The following is a 14523-nucleotide window of genomic DNA, read 5'->3' on the forward strand; positions in this document are numbered from 1 at the left end:
ATCAGGAGGGATAATAGGACTCTCTCAAATGTGTGGTAATGGGCAAGAGTTATGGGAAACCATGACAGAGCTTGCTGAAGTGTCAACCTAAGTCAGATTTGGATGGAGAAAAAAGCTTTATCTTACACTGATACAAATATGGATATATTACAATATAGATTACTATTTTGGCATAGACTTAAGATACAGTGAAAGACCTTAAAAAAATGTTGAGCTTGCAAGAATCCACTCAAAGATAGATATACATTTATGACCTTTTCTCACGGGAAGTTTAAAATCACTGAACAAATATAATTTTTTAAAAACCACCCTACCTTTAATATTCATGTAGAACATCAAGTAGCATTATGTATTACTGAAAGTTTATAAGACTGGATAACAGATTTAAGAATCATCTTCCTTGTCACTTTACATCTACCATAATTTAGTGTTAACTTAAGCCATTAAAATGAAATTAAAGTAGCTTACATAAGGGTTGATTTTTAAATAGTTTAGAATCTTCTAGTAGTAATAAAGATTCACTTGTAAATTTCTTTTTGAAAGACATTTTAAAATCACATTTTAAATAACTTCTAATTGAAATATTTTTCCTTTAGACATACTTCCCATAATTTTTGTAACAGATTAAATATATATTACCTAAAAACATTTGTGCTAAATTCACATTTTTCACTTAAATGTGACAAATTTAACTAATATTATTATTGCTATTTCTATTTGAAAAGAAGATACCTTTTTATAATCATAGGATTAAAAAGTTTAGTAAAATGACAATTACCTTGAAATGATCCTACCATCAAATTGTACTTTTATGAGAAAACATACTTTCAGTTAATGTAGACTGAGTTCTTATCCTGTTAAGAAATACAATTGTTAATAATTATACTTAAATTACAAATTTAAATTTGATGTAAATGATAAAATTACCAAAAAAATTAATATTTTGAAAATGCACATACTGAATAAAGATGAGGTATAAACCTCTTTTTATTCCAGATTGCTAGTTGTGGCAGACAGAGAAGAAATAACCCAGAGCTATGGTATATAATACATGAATGACTTTAACATTAGAACTTATATCAAAGTGCTACAAAGTCAGTACGGAGCAGAGATAGCGCATTTGTGCCTGGCACAGCTGCAGGACTACCCGACAGCCATTTCTAACCCTCTTCTTTGCCTCTCTCCCACCACAGAATTTGCTTTCTTAGCCTCTTGCAATTAGAAGTGACTAAGGGACCCAGTTCTTCCAGTAAACTTCCAGGAAAGACTTTCTTTTGTCCTGATAAGAGAGTGGCACAGGAAGAGTTCCTGCCTGTGAACATGGCAGGGATACGATGCTAGGAGCCATTGTAGCCATCAGGCAACCATGTCGGAGAGGCCAATACGATCTCAGGGAAGCCAGCCCAGAGCTGCGCCTCACTGAGCCACTGAACTGAAACCAGCTTGCCTACCTCCAAGCAGCTGGTTGTATAAGGAAAATAAATCGTGACTTGTTTAAGCCACTGTCAGTCAGGTTTTCAGTTATGCGTAGCTGAAAACATTCTTTGCCAAAATAGAGTAGAGAAAAAGAGTGCTGGATGAGGTTCCAGTCTGGCTATAGTTCTAGCTGTGAAACTCAGATCAGTTATTTAATCTTTATGGCCTTTAGATAGCATTGAACTATCTCACAAGGACTGCCAGTCCTAAAATTCTGTTTCATGATATAAAGCAAAACCCAATGACACACACTTTGACACCCTACTACCAATAATCTCCTTTATATTAAGAAATCTGAAGATTCAGTGATGTTTCTTTACTTCCCTTCCTAAGTAATTTTATGATATTCCCATAAAACTGTAGGTATAATGAAATTGCAATAATGTAAACAGTAAGTCTGTAGCTCATTATACAGTAAAGTTACACCTCTCTATATATAAAGTTATACCTCTATAAAATCCAGGTCTCTATGAAAGGTAAGCAGGATATAGCAAATAAGAATCTGTAAACCAAATGAGAGTTTGTGAACACAGAGTGGAGCCATGAAAGCTTGGTCATCTTAATTCAGTTTAATCCGTTAGTATTAATGTGTTTATTGAATGCCCACTATGTGCCTGAAACAATTCTAAATGCTGAGAAAATGAAAGTAATAGCAATAGCTACGATTTATTAAGAACTTCTTAGACACTAGTCTGTGTTAAAATCATTTTAATGTGTATTGGTTCACTTAATGCTTGCAATAACTCTAGGAAGTAAGTACTATTATCCGCATTCTACAAATAAAGTTTACAGAGTTATACAGTTAGCACATGGCAGAGCCAAAGAAAATTGCTCATAACCATTACATTATATTGCTTCTCAAAGGTAAACAGAACTCAGTTTAACAGTGATAGGTTGACATAATAGCTTCAAGGAGTCTAGAGTCTTTTTGAAAACATAAAAGAATTAAATAGGCATTTATATTATAAAATGGAAAGTTCCATGTTGGGGTTTTATGTATCCAATAAGTAGCACCAATACTTCTCCAAGTTCTTAACCAACAGAGAAATAAGAATCAGGCAGATGAAGACTTACCTATGAATTTTATTGTTGATAAAGCACTTGGAAACCATGGCTTAGAAATGTAGCAACAATAACCTAAGTCCTTAACACTAGAATTAAACAGACTAACCCACTCATTCCAGCTGGGGAGGGACCCTGTGAAACTTAGTGCATAGGTGAGAATGTGCACTTCTGCTGACAGCTGGCTCCTAAGAAACAGAGGAGAGGAAGGGCTGCACTACACATGCCAATTCCTGCTTCCCACTCTATGAAGCAGAATTCTCTCCTCCTCCTCTGGGAATAATGAAGGAGGGGAGTGAAGCCTATCACTGCAATAATTGTAAGCAATACCCCCGTAGGACTTTTCATAGAACTAGACTAGCTAAATCTAAAATTTATATTGAAGAGGAACGAACCGAGTATGCCAAGACAATATTAAAGCTAAACAAGCTTTAGGTATTTAATATATAACAATACTAATTAAGACAGGATAATATTGGTGCAGGAATGCATAACAGGTCGATGAGACTGAAAAGAAAAGCCTAGAAACCAACCATGCATTTATAACAACTTCGCATATGACCTAAGTGGCATTACGAGGCACACGGATGAGTCGGTGGTCGGGAGAGATTTTGTAAAGAAGACACAAAGGACACTAACAATAAATGGAAAGATTGGGAAACTGGTCTATAATAAATTTAGCAACTCTTGTTCATCAAAAGACATGGTCAAGAGAATGAAAAGGTGACCACAGGGTAGGAAAAGATACATCCAATAAATACAGCTTAAAAAGGATGCATAACTAGAATATAGAAATAAGTTCCACAAATCAATATGAAAAAGATAAACCAATAGACTTGGATGGACATTTCCTATAAGAGGATATCCAGATGACCAATATACGTATGAAAAGTGCTCATCATTAGTCCCCAGTGAAATGCAAGTGAAAATTACCAATATATACCCATGAGAAGAACTAAAATGAAAAATATAGACAATTCCCAGCACTGGCAAAGATATGGCACCACTAGCACCTTCCTACTGCTACTAGTGGGAGTTTTAATTGCAGCAACCACTTTGGAAAACTATTTGGCAGTATTTTTTAAAGCTGAACATATGCATACTAAATGGGCCAGCGATTCCACTTGTAAGTGTATACTAAGCAGAAATGGGTACATATGTTCACCAAAAAAAGTTCACGGCAGCACTATTCATAAATTGCCAAATTTCCGCCAACAGCTGTGAGTAAATAAACTGTGCTATATTTATACAAGAAAATACTGTACAGTAATGAGAATAAAGGACAACTACAAATAACATGGATAAAATTCACAGACATAATGTTGAGCAAAAGAAGCCAGACACACCGTCCAAATTTTGCGATTTCATGTAAGTATATAACCAGATAGTTATATTTACAATATCAAGGTAGAGAGGTTAACCTGGTATGGCAGAGGAAGTGGGCAGTAGCTGCGGGGCAGCACGTGGAGGGTTTCTGGGATAATGTCCTATTTCTTGGTCTAGGAATGATACATGAGTGTTGTTCAGTTTGTGAAAATTCCTATGGTGTACATTTAAAATGTGTATACTTTGTGAATCAATGTTTTATTTCCATAAAAGTTTACTTTAAGAAAGAGATGTTTAGGTATATGGTAGCTGAATGATGGCCTCCGAAAGATATTTATATCCTAATCCTCAGAACACGTAATTAATTAATTTACATGATATGGTAAGAGGCACTTTGCATATGTGATTAAGTTAAGGATCTGGAAATGAGGAGATTAACCAGGTTTATCCAGGTAGGTTCAATGCAATCACAAGTGTTTCTATAAGAGGAAAGCAGAGGGATACATGACTACAGAAGAGGAGCCTCAGAGTGATATAACACAAGCCAAGGAATAAAGGTAGCCCCTAAAAACTGAAAAAGGCAAAAAAATGAATTCTTCCCTGAAGCCTCCAGATGGAATGCAGCCCTGTCACCACCTTGATTTTAGGCTTCTGACCTCCAGAACTGGAGGAGAATAAATTTGTGTTGTTTTAAAATACTGTTTGTGGTAATCTGTTACAGCAGCAATAGGAAATTAATACATGATACCTTCAAATATTTAAAGACATGGAAACAAAGGCTTCCAGAAAATAAGAATGAGATAAAAAGATAAAAGTTATAAGAAAGTACTAACAATTATGGCAGTCTGAAAATATAAAAGAACTGCTGCAGGAACTGGTGGGTTTTCTATTCTCTTAAATCTGAGGTTAGATGTCAACGGTCAGTGAAGTCACTGAGAAATTTCAGTGGACTGCACTAGCAGACTGTAAAAGTCCATACCAAACCAAAGATTTTATAAAGTACAAAGTAAAAGGCAGAAAGTATTAATTTTTAAACAATACTAATTTTGAATATGTCATTGAAATTCAGTCAATATATATTGTACACATACAAGTGTCTCAGTTACTATATTGTGTCTTTTCACACATATTATCACCTAAGGTTCTGGCTATGATTCCTAAATTCTAAATACAAGACCTGGAGGGCAAAGTGTACCCCATTATCTTAAAGTGGCTGAACTGGAATCTGAACTCCAAAAATTCCACTTTCCTTTATATACAAAAAAGCAAAAACATGCAGAAAACCTTTTCCATTAGATACAAAAGTACATTTGAAAAATACATTGACAACGTACTACATCCTCATTTTATATAAGTAAAACCTTCTTACTTTGTTTCATGTAGTGTTCTTTTCCTAAATCGAAGAGTTACCAGCTTTGAATCTGGAAGGATATGAGCAATTTCTTGCTTCTCAGTGGTTAAATTTTGTTCTGGATCACTGATTACAGCCCTATACAGGAAAATATGAAGTCTGACAAATGTTATAATGAATTGCTCTAGCATCCACATATTTATAAGCAGTTGGAAAAGCTCATATACAAATGCCAATTTATACTACTGGAAGAATACATGATCTGTCAGATATTAAATGAATAAATTTAATAATTAAAAAACACTGACCATAAAAAAGTGAATAGTCATGTCTATCTCTTTTTCCATAAGCATTATCTAAAAATAAATTGAAATTTTTGAGGGAACTCAGAGCTTCATGTCTTCCTCTTACTATTCTTTAAACAAAAAGACAATGAATGTGCTGGTGACTTCTGAATAAAGATAGAAAGCAAAGTAAGTAAGCAGCAGTATGGATTTCTGTGGGAAAAGCATCTCAAGCAGAGGGGAAAATAAATGCAAAGCACCTGAGACAGAAGTGAACCAGATATGTTTCAGAACAGGGAGGAAGCCAGATGGTGGAACAGAGTAAACAAGAGGGAGAGAAGTAGGAAAAGGGGTCCAGGGTCTAATGGTAGGCAAATCATGCAGGGCTTGGGGAGAATGTATTATTGACCTCAATTTTTTAGCACTCCTGATCCACATCCTTGCCATGGTCTCATGATAAGTGTAGTGTAATTTCTTTCCCTTTGGCTTTAAGCTTAGCTACTTGATTTGCTTTGGCAGCTGGATGGCTCTGCTGATCTCAATTGAACTAATTCATGCAAGGGTAGGTTGGTTGGGGATCTGCTCATCTAGGATAATCTTGGCTAAGTGGCGTGGCTGCATTTATAAAAGTGTTTTCTTCTTGAGACCAGTGGGTTGACCAAGCTGCATTCTTCTCACAAAGATGGCAGAAGCACAAAAAGGCAAATGGAAACACATGAGGTTTCTTAAGGCTTAAGCTCAGAATTAAGCCCATTGCTTTTGCTCATATATAACTGGTAAAAGTAAGTGAAAAGAGCTACTCAGCCAAGCCTAGCCTGGACAGCTGACCTGAAGATAGATGAGCTATCATTCATGACTGCTGTTTTAAGCTAATAGGTTTTATGGTGATATATAACCAATACATAGGTCTTATAGATTTTGTTCTGATTGAGATGGGAAATTACTGGAGGGTTTGATCTGACTTGCCTTTTTTTTTTTAGATTTTTTTTTTTTTTTGGATGTTGGGGTAGGAGTTTATTAATTAATTTATTTATTTTTGTTGTGTTGGGTCTTCGTTTCTGTGCGAGGGCTTTCTCTAGTTGTGGCAAGTGGGGGCCACTCTTCATCGTGGTGCACGGGTCTCTCACTATCGCGGCCTCTCTTGTTGTGGAGCACAGGTTCCAGACGTGCAGGCTCAGTAGTTGTGGCTCACGGGCCCAGTTGCTCCATGGCATGTGGGATCTTCCCAGGCCAGGGCTCAAACCCGTGTCCCCTGCATTAGCAGGCAGACTCTCAACCACTGCGCCAACAGGAAAGCCCCTGACTTGCCTTTTAATGGACTCACTCTGGCTGCTGGGTTGAGAACAGACCAATAGGGGCAAATGCAGATACAATGAGTCCGGTTAAAAAGTGTCTGAAATAATCCAGGAGACAGAAGATGACAGTGTGCCAATGGAGAAAAGACAATCTCTTCAATAAGTGGTGCTGGGAAAACTGGATAGCTACACGTAAAAGAATGAAATTAGAACACTCCCTAACACCATACACAAAAATTAACTCAAAATGGATTAGAGACCTAAATGTAAGACCAGACACTATAAAACTCTTAGAGGAAAACATGGGAAGAACACTCTCTGACATAAATCACAGCAAGATCTTTTTTGATCCACCTCCTACAGTAATGGAAATAAAAACAAAATAAACAAGTGGGACCTAATAAAACTTAAAAGCTTTTGTAAAACAAAGTAAACTACAAACAAGACAAAAACACAACCCTCAGAATGGGAGAAAATATTTGCAAATGAAGCAACTGACAAAGGATTAATCTCCAAAATATATAAACAACTCATGCAGCTCAATATTAAAAAAACAGAGTCCAATCAAAAAAATGGGCAGAAGACCTAAATAGACATCTCTCCAAAGAAGACATACAGATGGCCAAGAAGCATATGAAAAGCTGCTTAACATCACTAATTATTGGAGAAATGCAAATCAAAACTACAGTGAGGTATCACCTCACACCAGTTAGATTGGGCATCATCAGAAAATCTACAAACAACAAGTGCTGGAGAGGGTGTAGAGAAAGGGAACCCTCTTGCATTGTTGGTGGGAATGTAAATTGATACAGCCATTATGGAGAACAGTATGGAGGTTCCTTAAAAAACAAAAATAGAATTACCATATGACCCAGCAATCCCACTACTGCGCCTATACCCAGAGAAAAACATAATTCAAAAAGACACATGCACCACAATGTTCACTGAAGCACTATTTACAATAGCCAGGTCATGGAATGCCCATCGACAGATGAATGGATTAAGAAGATGTGGTACATATATACAATGGAATATTACTCAGCCATAAAAAGAAACGAAATTGGGTCATTTGTAGGGACGTGGCTAGATCTAGAGACTGTCATACAGAGTGAAGTAAGTCAGAAAGAGAAAAACAGATACTGTATGCTAACGCATATATATGGAATCTAAAAAAAAAAAAATGGTTCTGAAGAACCTAGGGGTAGGACAGGAATAAAGATGCAGACGTAGAGAATGGACTTGAGGACATGGGGAGGGGAAGGGTAAGCTACCACGAAGTGAGAGAGTGCATGGACATATATACACTACCAGATATAAACTAGATAGCTAGTAGGAAGCAGCCTCATAGCACAGGGAGATCAGCTCGGTGCTTTGTGACCACCTAGAGGGGCCAGATAGGGAGAGTGGGAGGGAGACGCAAGAGGGAGGGGATATGGGGATATATGTATATGTATATGTATAGCTGATTCACTTTGTTATACAGCAGAAACTATCACACCATTGTAAAGCAATTATACTCCAATAAAGATGCTAAAAAAAAAGAAAAAGAAATATCATATATTAACGCATATATGTGGAAACTAGAAAAATGGTACAGATGAACCGGTTTGCAGGGCAGAAATAGAGACACAGATGTAGAGAACAAACGTATGGACACCAAAGGGGGAAAGTGGCGGGGTGGGGGGGGCAGTGGTGTGATGAATTGGGACATTGGGATTGACATGTATACACTAATATGTATAAAATAGATAACTAATAAGAACTTGCTGTATAAAAAAATAAATAAAATTAAATTTAAAAAAAAAAGAAGAAGATGAGAGTGTGAACAGGGATGGTGGCAGCAGAGGGGGTAAATTTATTCTGATGGTAGACCTGAGAGTGTTTGCTGACAAACTGCATATACGATTTGAGTAAAAGGGGGATTAAATGCATCACCAAGATTTTACGCTTAAATAACTTAAAGAATGGGGTTGCCATGGAGGAAAACTAAAGAGGATTTCATCATCAGGGGAGGGAAGGGAAACCACTTTCAGGAACCCAGTTTGGAAAATGTTACTTTGGGATCGGGATCTTGGATTAGGGAAGCATCAGCATGTAGATGGTTACTGAAGACATGATACTGGGTGAGATCACTTAGGAAGTAAATGTTGAAGTCTAAGAATTGAGCCCTTGTGTATTCCCATGTATAAAGACTGGAGAGATGAAGAGGAACCAGGAGGGGAGGCTGAGGAGTGGAAGGTAGGAGGAAAAATTAGCCAAGTGTGGTATGCCAGAAGTCAAGGGAGAAAAAGAAAAGTGTTTTGAAGGGAAGAAAGTTTTCAACCCAGACAGATGTCACTGATGGGTCAAGTAAATGAGAATGAAGAAATCACCATCAGTCCAGCAATATGGATGTTACTAGTTATCTTATGAAGAGACACTGTGGTGGCATTTTGGGGGTGAAAACATAAAGTCAGTTCATGAGATAATGGAAGGAGATACACCGAAGCCTGTAAGCAAAATTAATTGTTTCAAAGAATTAACTAAGAAACATGCATGAGGACCATCATTCTTTCTCTCTGCCGCCCAACTAAACGAGTATTTTTTTCAAAGCTAAACTTAAGTCTTACTTCTTCCTTGAAGACTTCATAGACTATTCCAGCCTCTTCTGAATCCTACAAAACTTACATATTCATCCAACTTAGCACAGCAGGTATTGAAACTTTGTATCATTTTTAAGGGTTGTGAAACTTTACATTAGGTTTTAAAATTCTTGATGGTCTCACAGTTCCCAAAGTGTGCACTAAGTCACACTGGGATGTCACAGGGAACTCACAAGGACACCCCTAGATATTTTTAACTTTTGAGGGCAATAGTGATACTTCATATTTGTTGGATACCACAAAAACTACTAGTTCAAGATAATTCACAGTTTCAACAAGATATCATGCTACACTCCTTCAGTGAATGATATCACATCTTTGCAAAGCCGGCTTTTCTAGAGTTGCTGTGATAAAAAGCAAGTGCCATGTGGACTAGAAAGTGAGGGTGGCATCATCATACACAATTCTAAGGTTTGAGAGATTGTGTGGCGCCAAGAAGTGCAGACATCCCATTAGTAAGTAATCGTGCTTATTTAAGAATGAAATTAAAATATTTTTTCTTTCAATTTATGTGTATTATTTTTCAGATGACCATTAAGTTGTTAGAAAGTAAATATTTACTAAATTGTTTAGACAAAAATAGTTAATTAATAGAACTGTTGGGTATTTCTATTGGCCAAGGAGTCTGGTGAAAAAATTACTAAAACACTACAAGTGCAGTGAACACAGAAAGTGTGGAAACCTCTGAGTTGACCACTTGTTGATTGACACCCAAAGATATGGGTGTCAAAATTTAGAAATTTAATGAATACTTTCTGAATGGATTTCTATTACGAGTTACTAACCCTTACCTGGATAAGTGGTCTATCATCACTTGCTCTGCAACAGTCTGTTTCTTCTTCTCTGCAGCCACAGTTTCCTGAGAAGAGAAAATAAAGAAAATGTCACTGTCCATTAGACAGAACAATCCTATAGTTAACATAAGAGTCCTAAAATATAATTTAAACTCTTCCAGTTTCTTTCTTAAATATAGATTTCTATATTCATCATTAATAAATTCCAATTTTTAACCTAAAAATACATTTACTTCTGAAAAAATAATACACTTAAATTTTGTTAGAAATCATAGGAGATTTCCATATCGGCCAGACAATGGATGTAAAACCCAGAAGCAAGCAAAAGAGGTGACGTTAATGAATACAGAGTCCACACAAAAAAGCCCACCTTGGGTGTTGACATTTATGGTGGCTCACACTTTGGAGGAAAGGTTAGAACCACCCTTGGGTGTTAACATTTATGGTGGCTTACACTTTGGAGGAAAGGTTAGAACCACCCTCAGGCACACTGATTTAGAGGTCTGTGTAAACAGAAAGCAGATTAGAAGCAGAAGTCACACAGATGCAAAGGATCTGATAACACTGAAAAATGACAAACTAGAAGAGATGGACATAAAAACCATAGGTTCACTGCTTCTGTTGTTTATTTAGTTAAAAACTAAGTTGAAGTGTTTCCACCTACATTTTAAAAGTAAATTGGTACTAATTTCAGATGCATTCAAAGTTTACTCACATAAACTTTCCTTTAAAAACCTGATAAATGAGTGCTACCACAATAGAGTAAAATGTGCCTGATGGTGAATTTAGATATGATGTCACTAAGAAAGTAATTATAAGGAAAAGAAATCCACTGATACCCAAATGGCTTTGGATTATACCAAGAACAATACCCAATGGGCCTTAAGTAACATCCATGCAAGTATAACTTCAGGAATATATCAAAATGAGCCCTATCTGGGACAAAACTTTGCCCTATAAAGTAGCTTTTTAAATTTTTTTTTCATCCTGGCAATACTCCTTATTCTATTAAGTATAAATATCAACACAATAATAGGCATAGAAAATAATGTATATGTGATTTTAGTAAACAAACAAATTACCAACTTGGGACAGCCACAGAAAATCAGTCCAACTGGCCCAGAGATTGATTGCAAATTGCTGTCAGTTCAAAATGTATTGATTCTGGATGATTGTTATCCAAATAAAATCTATTTTGAATTTCCCCTCAATGATAATGATAATGTAACTAGTTAAATCCCTTTTTTATTATTATTTAGGCCATCTAAAGCAGAATTTTCTCAACTCTTGAGCCTACACATACTGATATTCCATCAATCCATTACAGGTGTGCCTAAGGTTTTAATCACCTGGGGGTGTCCAGGTAGCCAGTGGACTCCAACTCCAAGCAGCTTGGTCTGCTTTTATTCCAGGACACTATAGAAATGTTATACCAGCTATTTGTACAAGAACTGGTCTAAGTAATACTCATTAAGCAATCTCAGTGATTTTGTAAAACATATAAAGTTGAGATATTGAGAGTCTAGAACTTTGTTTCCCTTTTCCTAAAGAAAAACTGCTTTATCCCTGCCGTTTTTCTTAATTGGCCTGAATTTCTACAGTTTTATTAGCTTATAACTTTCAAAAAATAAAAAATAAATCATCCAGCTACTTCTCTCTGGAGGAAGGGGTGATGCAGATTAGCCCATTGTCATAAGTAGCGGTCAATGAACATTTTGAACAGTATAAACTAAATTTTTATGAACTCCCAAAGATTCAAGATCATTTTTCCACAGTAAACATACCAAATGTCAATCTGTGGTAAGAGTGAGGACTGAATTTGCATATTAATAAATATTTGCCTCAGTCCAAATTCAACTGTTGCAATTATCTATTCAATTTTAAGTCTGTAAAATCTTGGAGGGCAAATTATCTTATCGAATAAGTAAAAATAGCAATAACTTACAGCATCAGATTTTCCTGTACTCCGTTGTGTGATGTAAGGGTTGTCTGCGTAACCCTGCTGTAGGAGGGCTTTCCTATCCAGAGTTGTAAGATCATCTGTGATGGCTTCTGCTCCTTGTACACACTAGACATGAAGCAATAAGTGGACCCTCATACACATAGAATATTTGTTTTTAACAAAATAAAGGATAAAATGACCACTGGATATGTCAAATTAAGAGTACAGGCTCTGACAATCAGACTGCCTGTTTGAATCCAGCTCTCCCACTTTCTAGCTAGATGACACCTCTGTGCCTCGGTTTACTCATAGATAAAATGGGAATTAACATTAGTAACTACTTCACACACACGAAAATGATAAATGAGATGATACATGTCCAACACCTATAAAAGTACCCAACATATAGTAAGCATTCATAAAAAGTAGCAACTTTTATAATTGTCCATTTGAGTCTTTGTGAACTTAATAAATACGGGCATATCACTCCTTTATAAAATTAAGTTCACAAGGAAAGTACCAGTAGATGGGGTGTATCCTTCAAGATTGTTAAAATCAAACACAAACAGAGACCAGCCTTGAAAATTCCCTGAACAGACAATACCAGTTTAGTCATAAAAGCAAAGCTTAATTTAGCTTATTTTGCAAGACAAGTGAGACTAACTTGACCTGGGTCATTTCTTGCTTATGTCTCTGGAAATCATAAGCAAAATGTAAACTGTTCCCCAAAACTGATAACCACTAACCAATCCCCTATCATTTAAGAAAATTTTCATGTTATAACCAATCACTGTGAAGAATAAAGTCACTGCTGCCTCACTACATAAACTGCTTTATAACAATACATTCCTGAGTCTCATCCTGTGTGTGATCTGAGTATTCCCAGTTCACGAACTGTCCTTTTTTTTTTTTTTTTTTTTTTCTTTTTTTGCGGTACGCGGGCCTCTCACCGCTGTGGCCTCTCCCATTGCGGAGCACAGGCTCCGGACGCGCAGGCTCAGCGGCCATGGCTCACGAGCCCACCCGCTCCGTGGCACGTGGGATCTTCCCGGACCGGGGCACGAACCCGTGTCCCCTGCATCGGCAGGCGGACTCTCAACCACTGCGCCACCAGGGAAGCCCACGAACTGTCTTTTTGGAGTGTGCACAAAACTTTTACTAATTACTACTTCAGTGATTCATTGGTTTTATGTCTGCTATTTCTGAACTTTTGACAAGGATCCTAAAGAGATAAACACAAACACTAAATTTTTCTCTGAATATAAGATGTGCTTACATGAGCTTAACAAAAAATAATGCCCCAATAGGATAGCAACTTGTCAAAAACATAATAGATTTCAAGAGTCTTTCCCCAGGATTTGTTCTTACTTTAGATCTTCCTTGAAAGGTCACATTCCATTTTCATAATCTTTGCTGTCTTCATGACCTTTGATTGCTACATGAAACTTTATTATACATTTGTTTATGATGTGTTGCCTGCCTCTCCTAAGTTCCACGAGGGCAGGAACGTTGTCTGTCTTTTTCATTGCGGGATCCCTGGTGCCAGAACCAGGACCACATGTAGTGAGCGCTTGCTATTTATTCAATGAATGAATAATAAATCTTAAGTATGTACTATTGGGGAAAAATTTATGAGGATACCTTATAATTTTATTTATTTACCCACTAATATCTGTTTTTCCTAAATAGTGATTTAACAGGCACCAAAAAGATGTTTAACATTATATAAGGTAAATTTAAAAGATTAAATGGACAGATATGTTTAAGTAGAAGCCAAGCTCTGCATTATGTATAGGTTGGAGGAAACTTTCAAAAGCATTTTATTTTGTTTCAACTTGTTTTTAATCTTTTACAAAAAGGAAACAGTGACATTTCCACTTGGTATTCAAATTTAACCTCCCCAAATCAGACTTCACAGTGGTCTTCCCCACTCCAGTTATTGACAAATCCACCCTTCCGATTGCTCAGCTCAAAAGCCTTAGAGTCGCTTTTCATCTTTCCTTTGTCTCAAACCTAAAACCAATCCATCACCAAATATTCTCAGCCCTACCTTTCAGAATCTATCTAGAATCCGACTCCTCATCATGACCACTTCTTATCCAAGTCTGCTGCGACCACCTCGGTCCAGGCAAGTGTCCTCACCTCTTGCCTGGATTACTGTGATAACCTCCTCCATAAAACCCATCCTCAACAGAACAAAATAGAAGGCAAAGTCCTTAAGCGGTCTACAGGACCTCCATGGTCTGCCTCCCAGCCTCAACTTCCCTTTAGCTCACTGAACAATCTCCTCCCACCTCTCCCTCGCCATTCCCCCTCATCACACTGCTCCTGATATTTCTGAAACACTCCAC

At 36.8% G+C, this 14523-nt stretch overlaps 1 protein-coding gene across 1 annotated transcript in view; it reads right to left on the minus strand.

Annotated features, from left to right (window-relative positions):
* The window catches only part of CAPS2 (calcyphosine 2), a 28587-nt gene extending 16295 nt beyond the window's left edge, over positions 1-12292 (minus strand). Inside the window, 5 exon segments of the mRNA XM_059081733.2 lie at positions 779-810; positions 812-854; positions 5234-5353; positions 10228-10295; positions 12176-12292. Coding sequence (XP_058937716.1) covers positions 779-810; positions 812-854; positions 5234-5353; positions 10228-10247 — 215 coding nt within the window. The 5' untranslated portion in view covers positions 10248-10295; positions 12176-12292.
* Between the last annotated feature and the right edge of the window lie 2231 nt (positions 12293-14523).

This window comes from Kogia breviceps, chromosome 12, assembly GCF_026419965.1.
Source record: "Kogia breviceps isolate mKogBre1 chromosome 12, mKogBre1 haplotype 1, whole genome shotgun sequence".
Lineage (NCBI taxonomy): Eukaryota > Metazoa > Chordata > Mammalia > Artiodactyla > Physeteridae > Kogia > Kogia breviceps.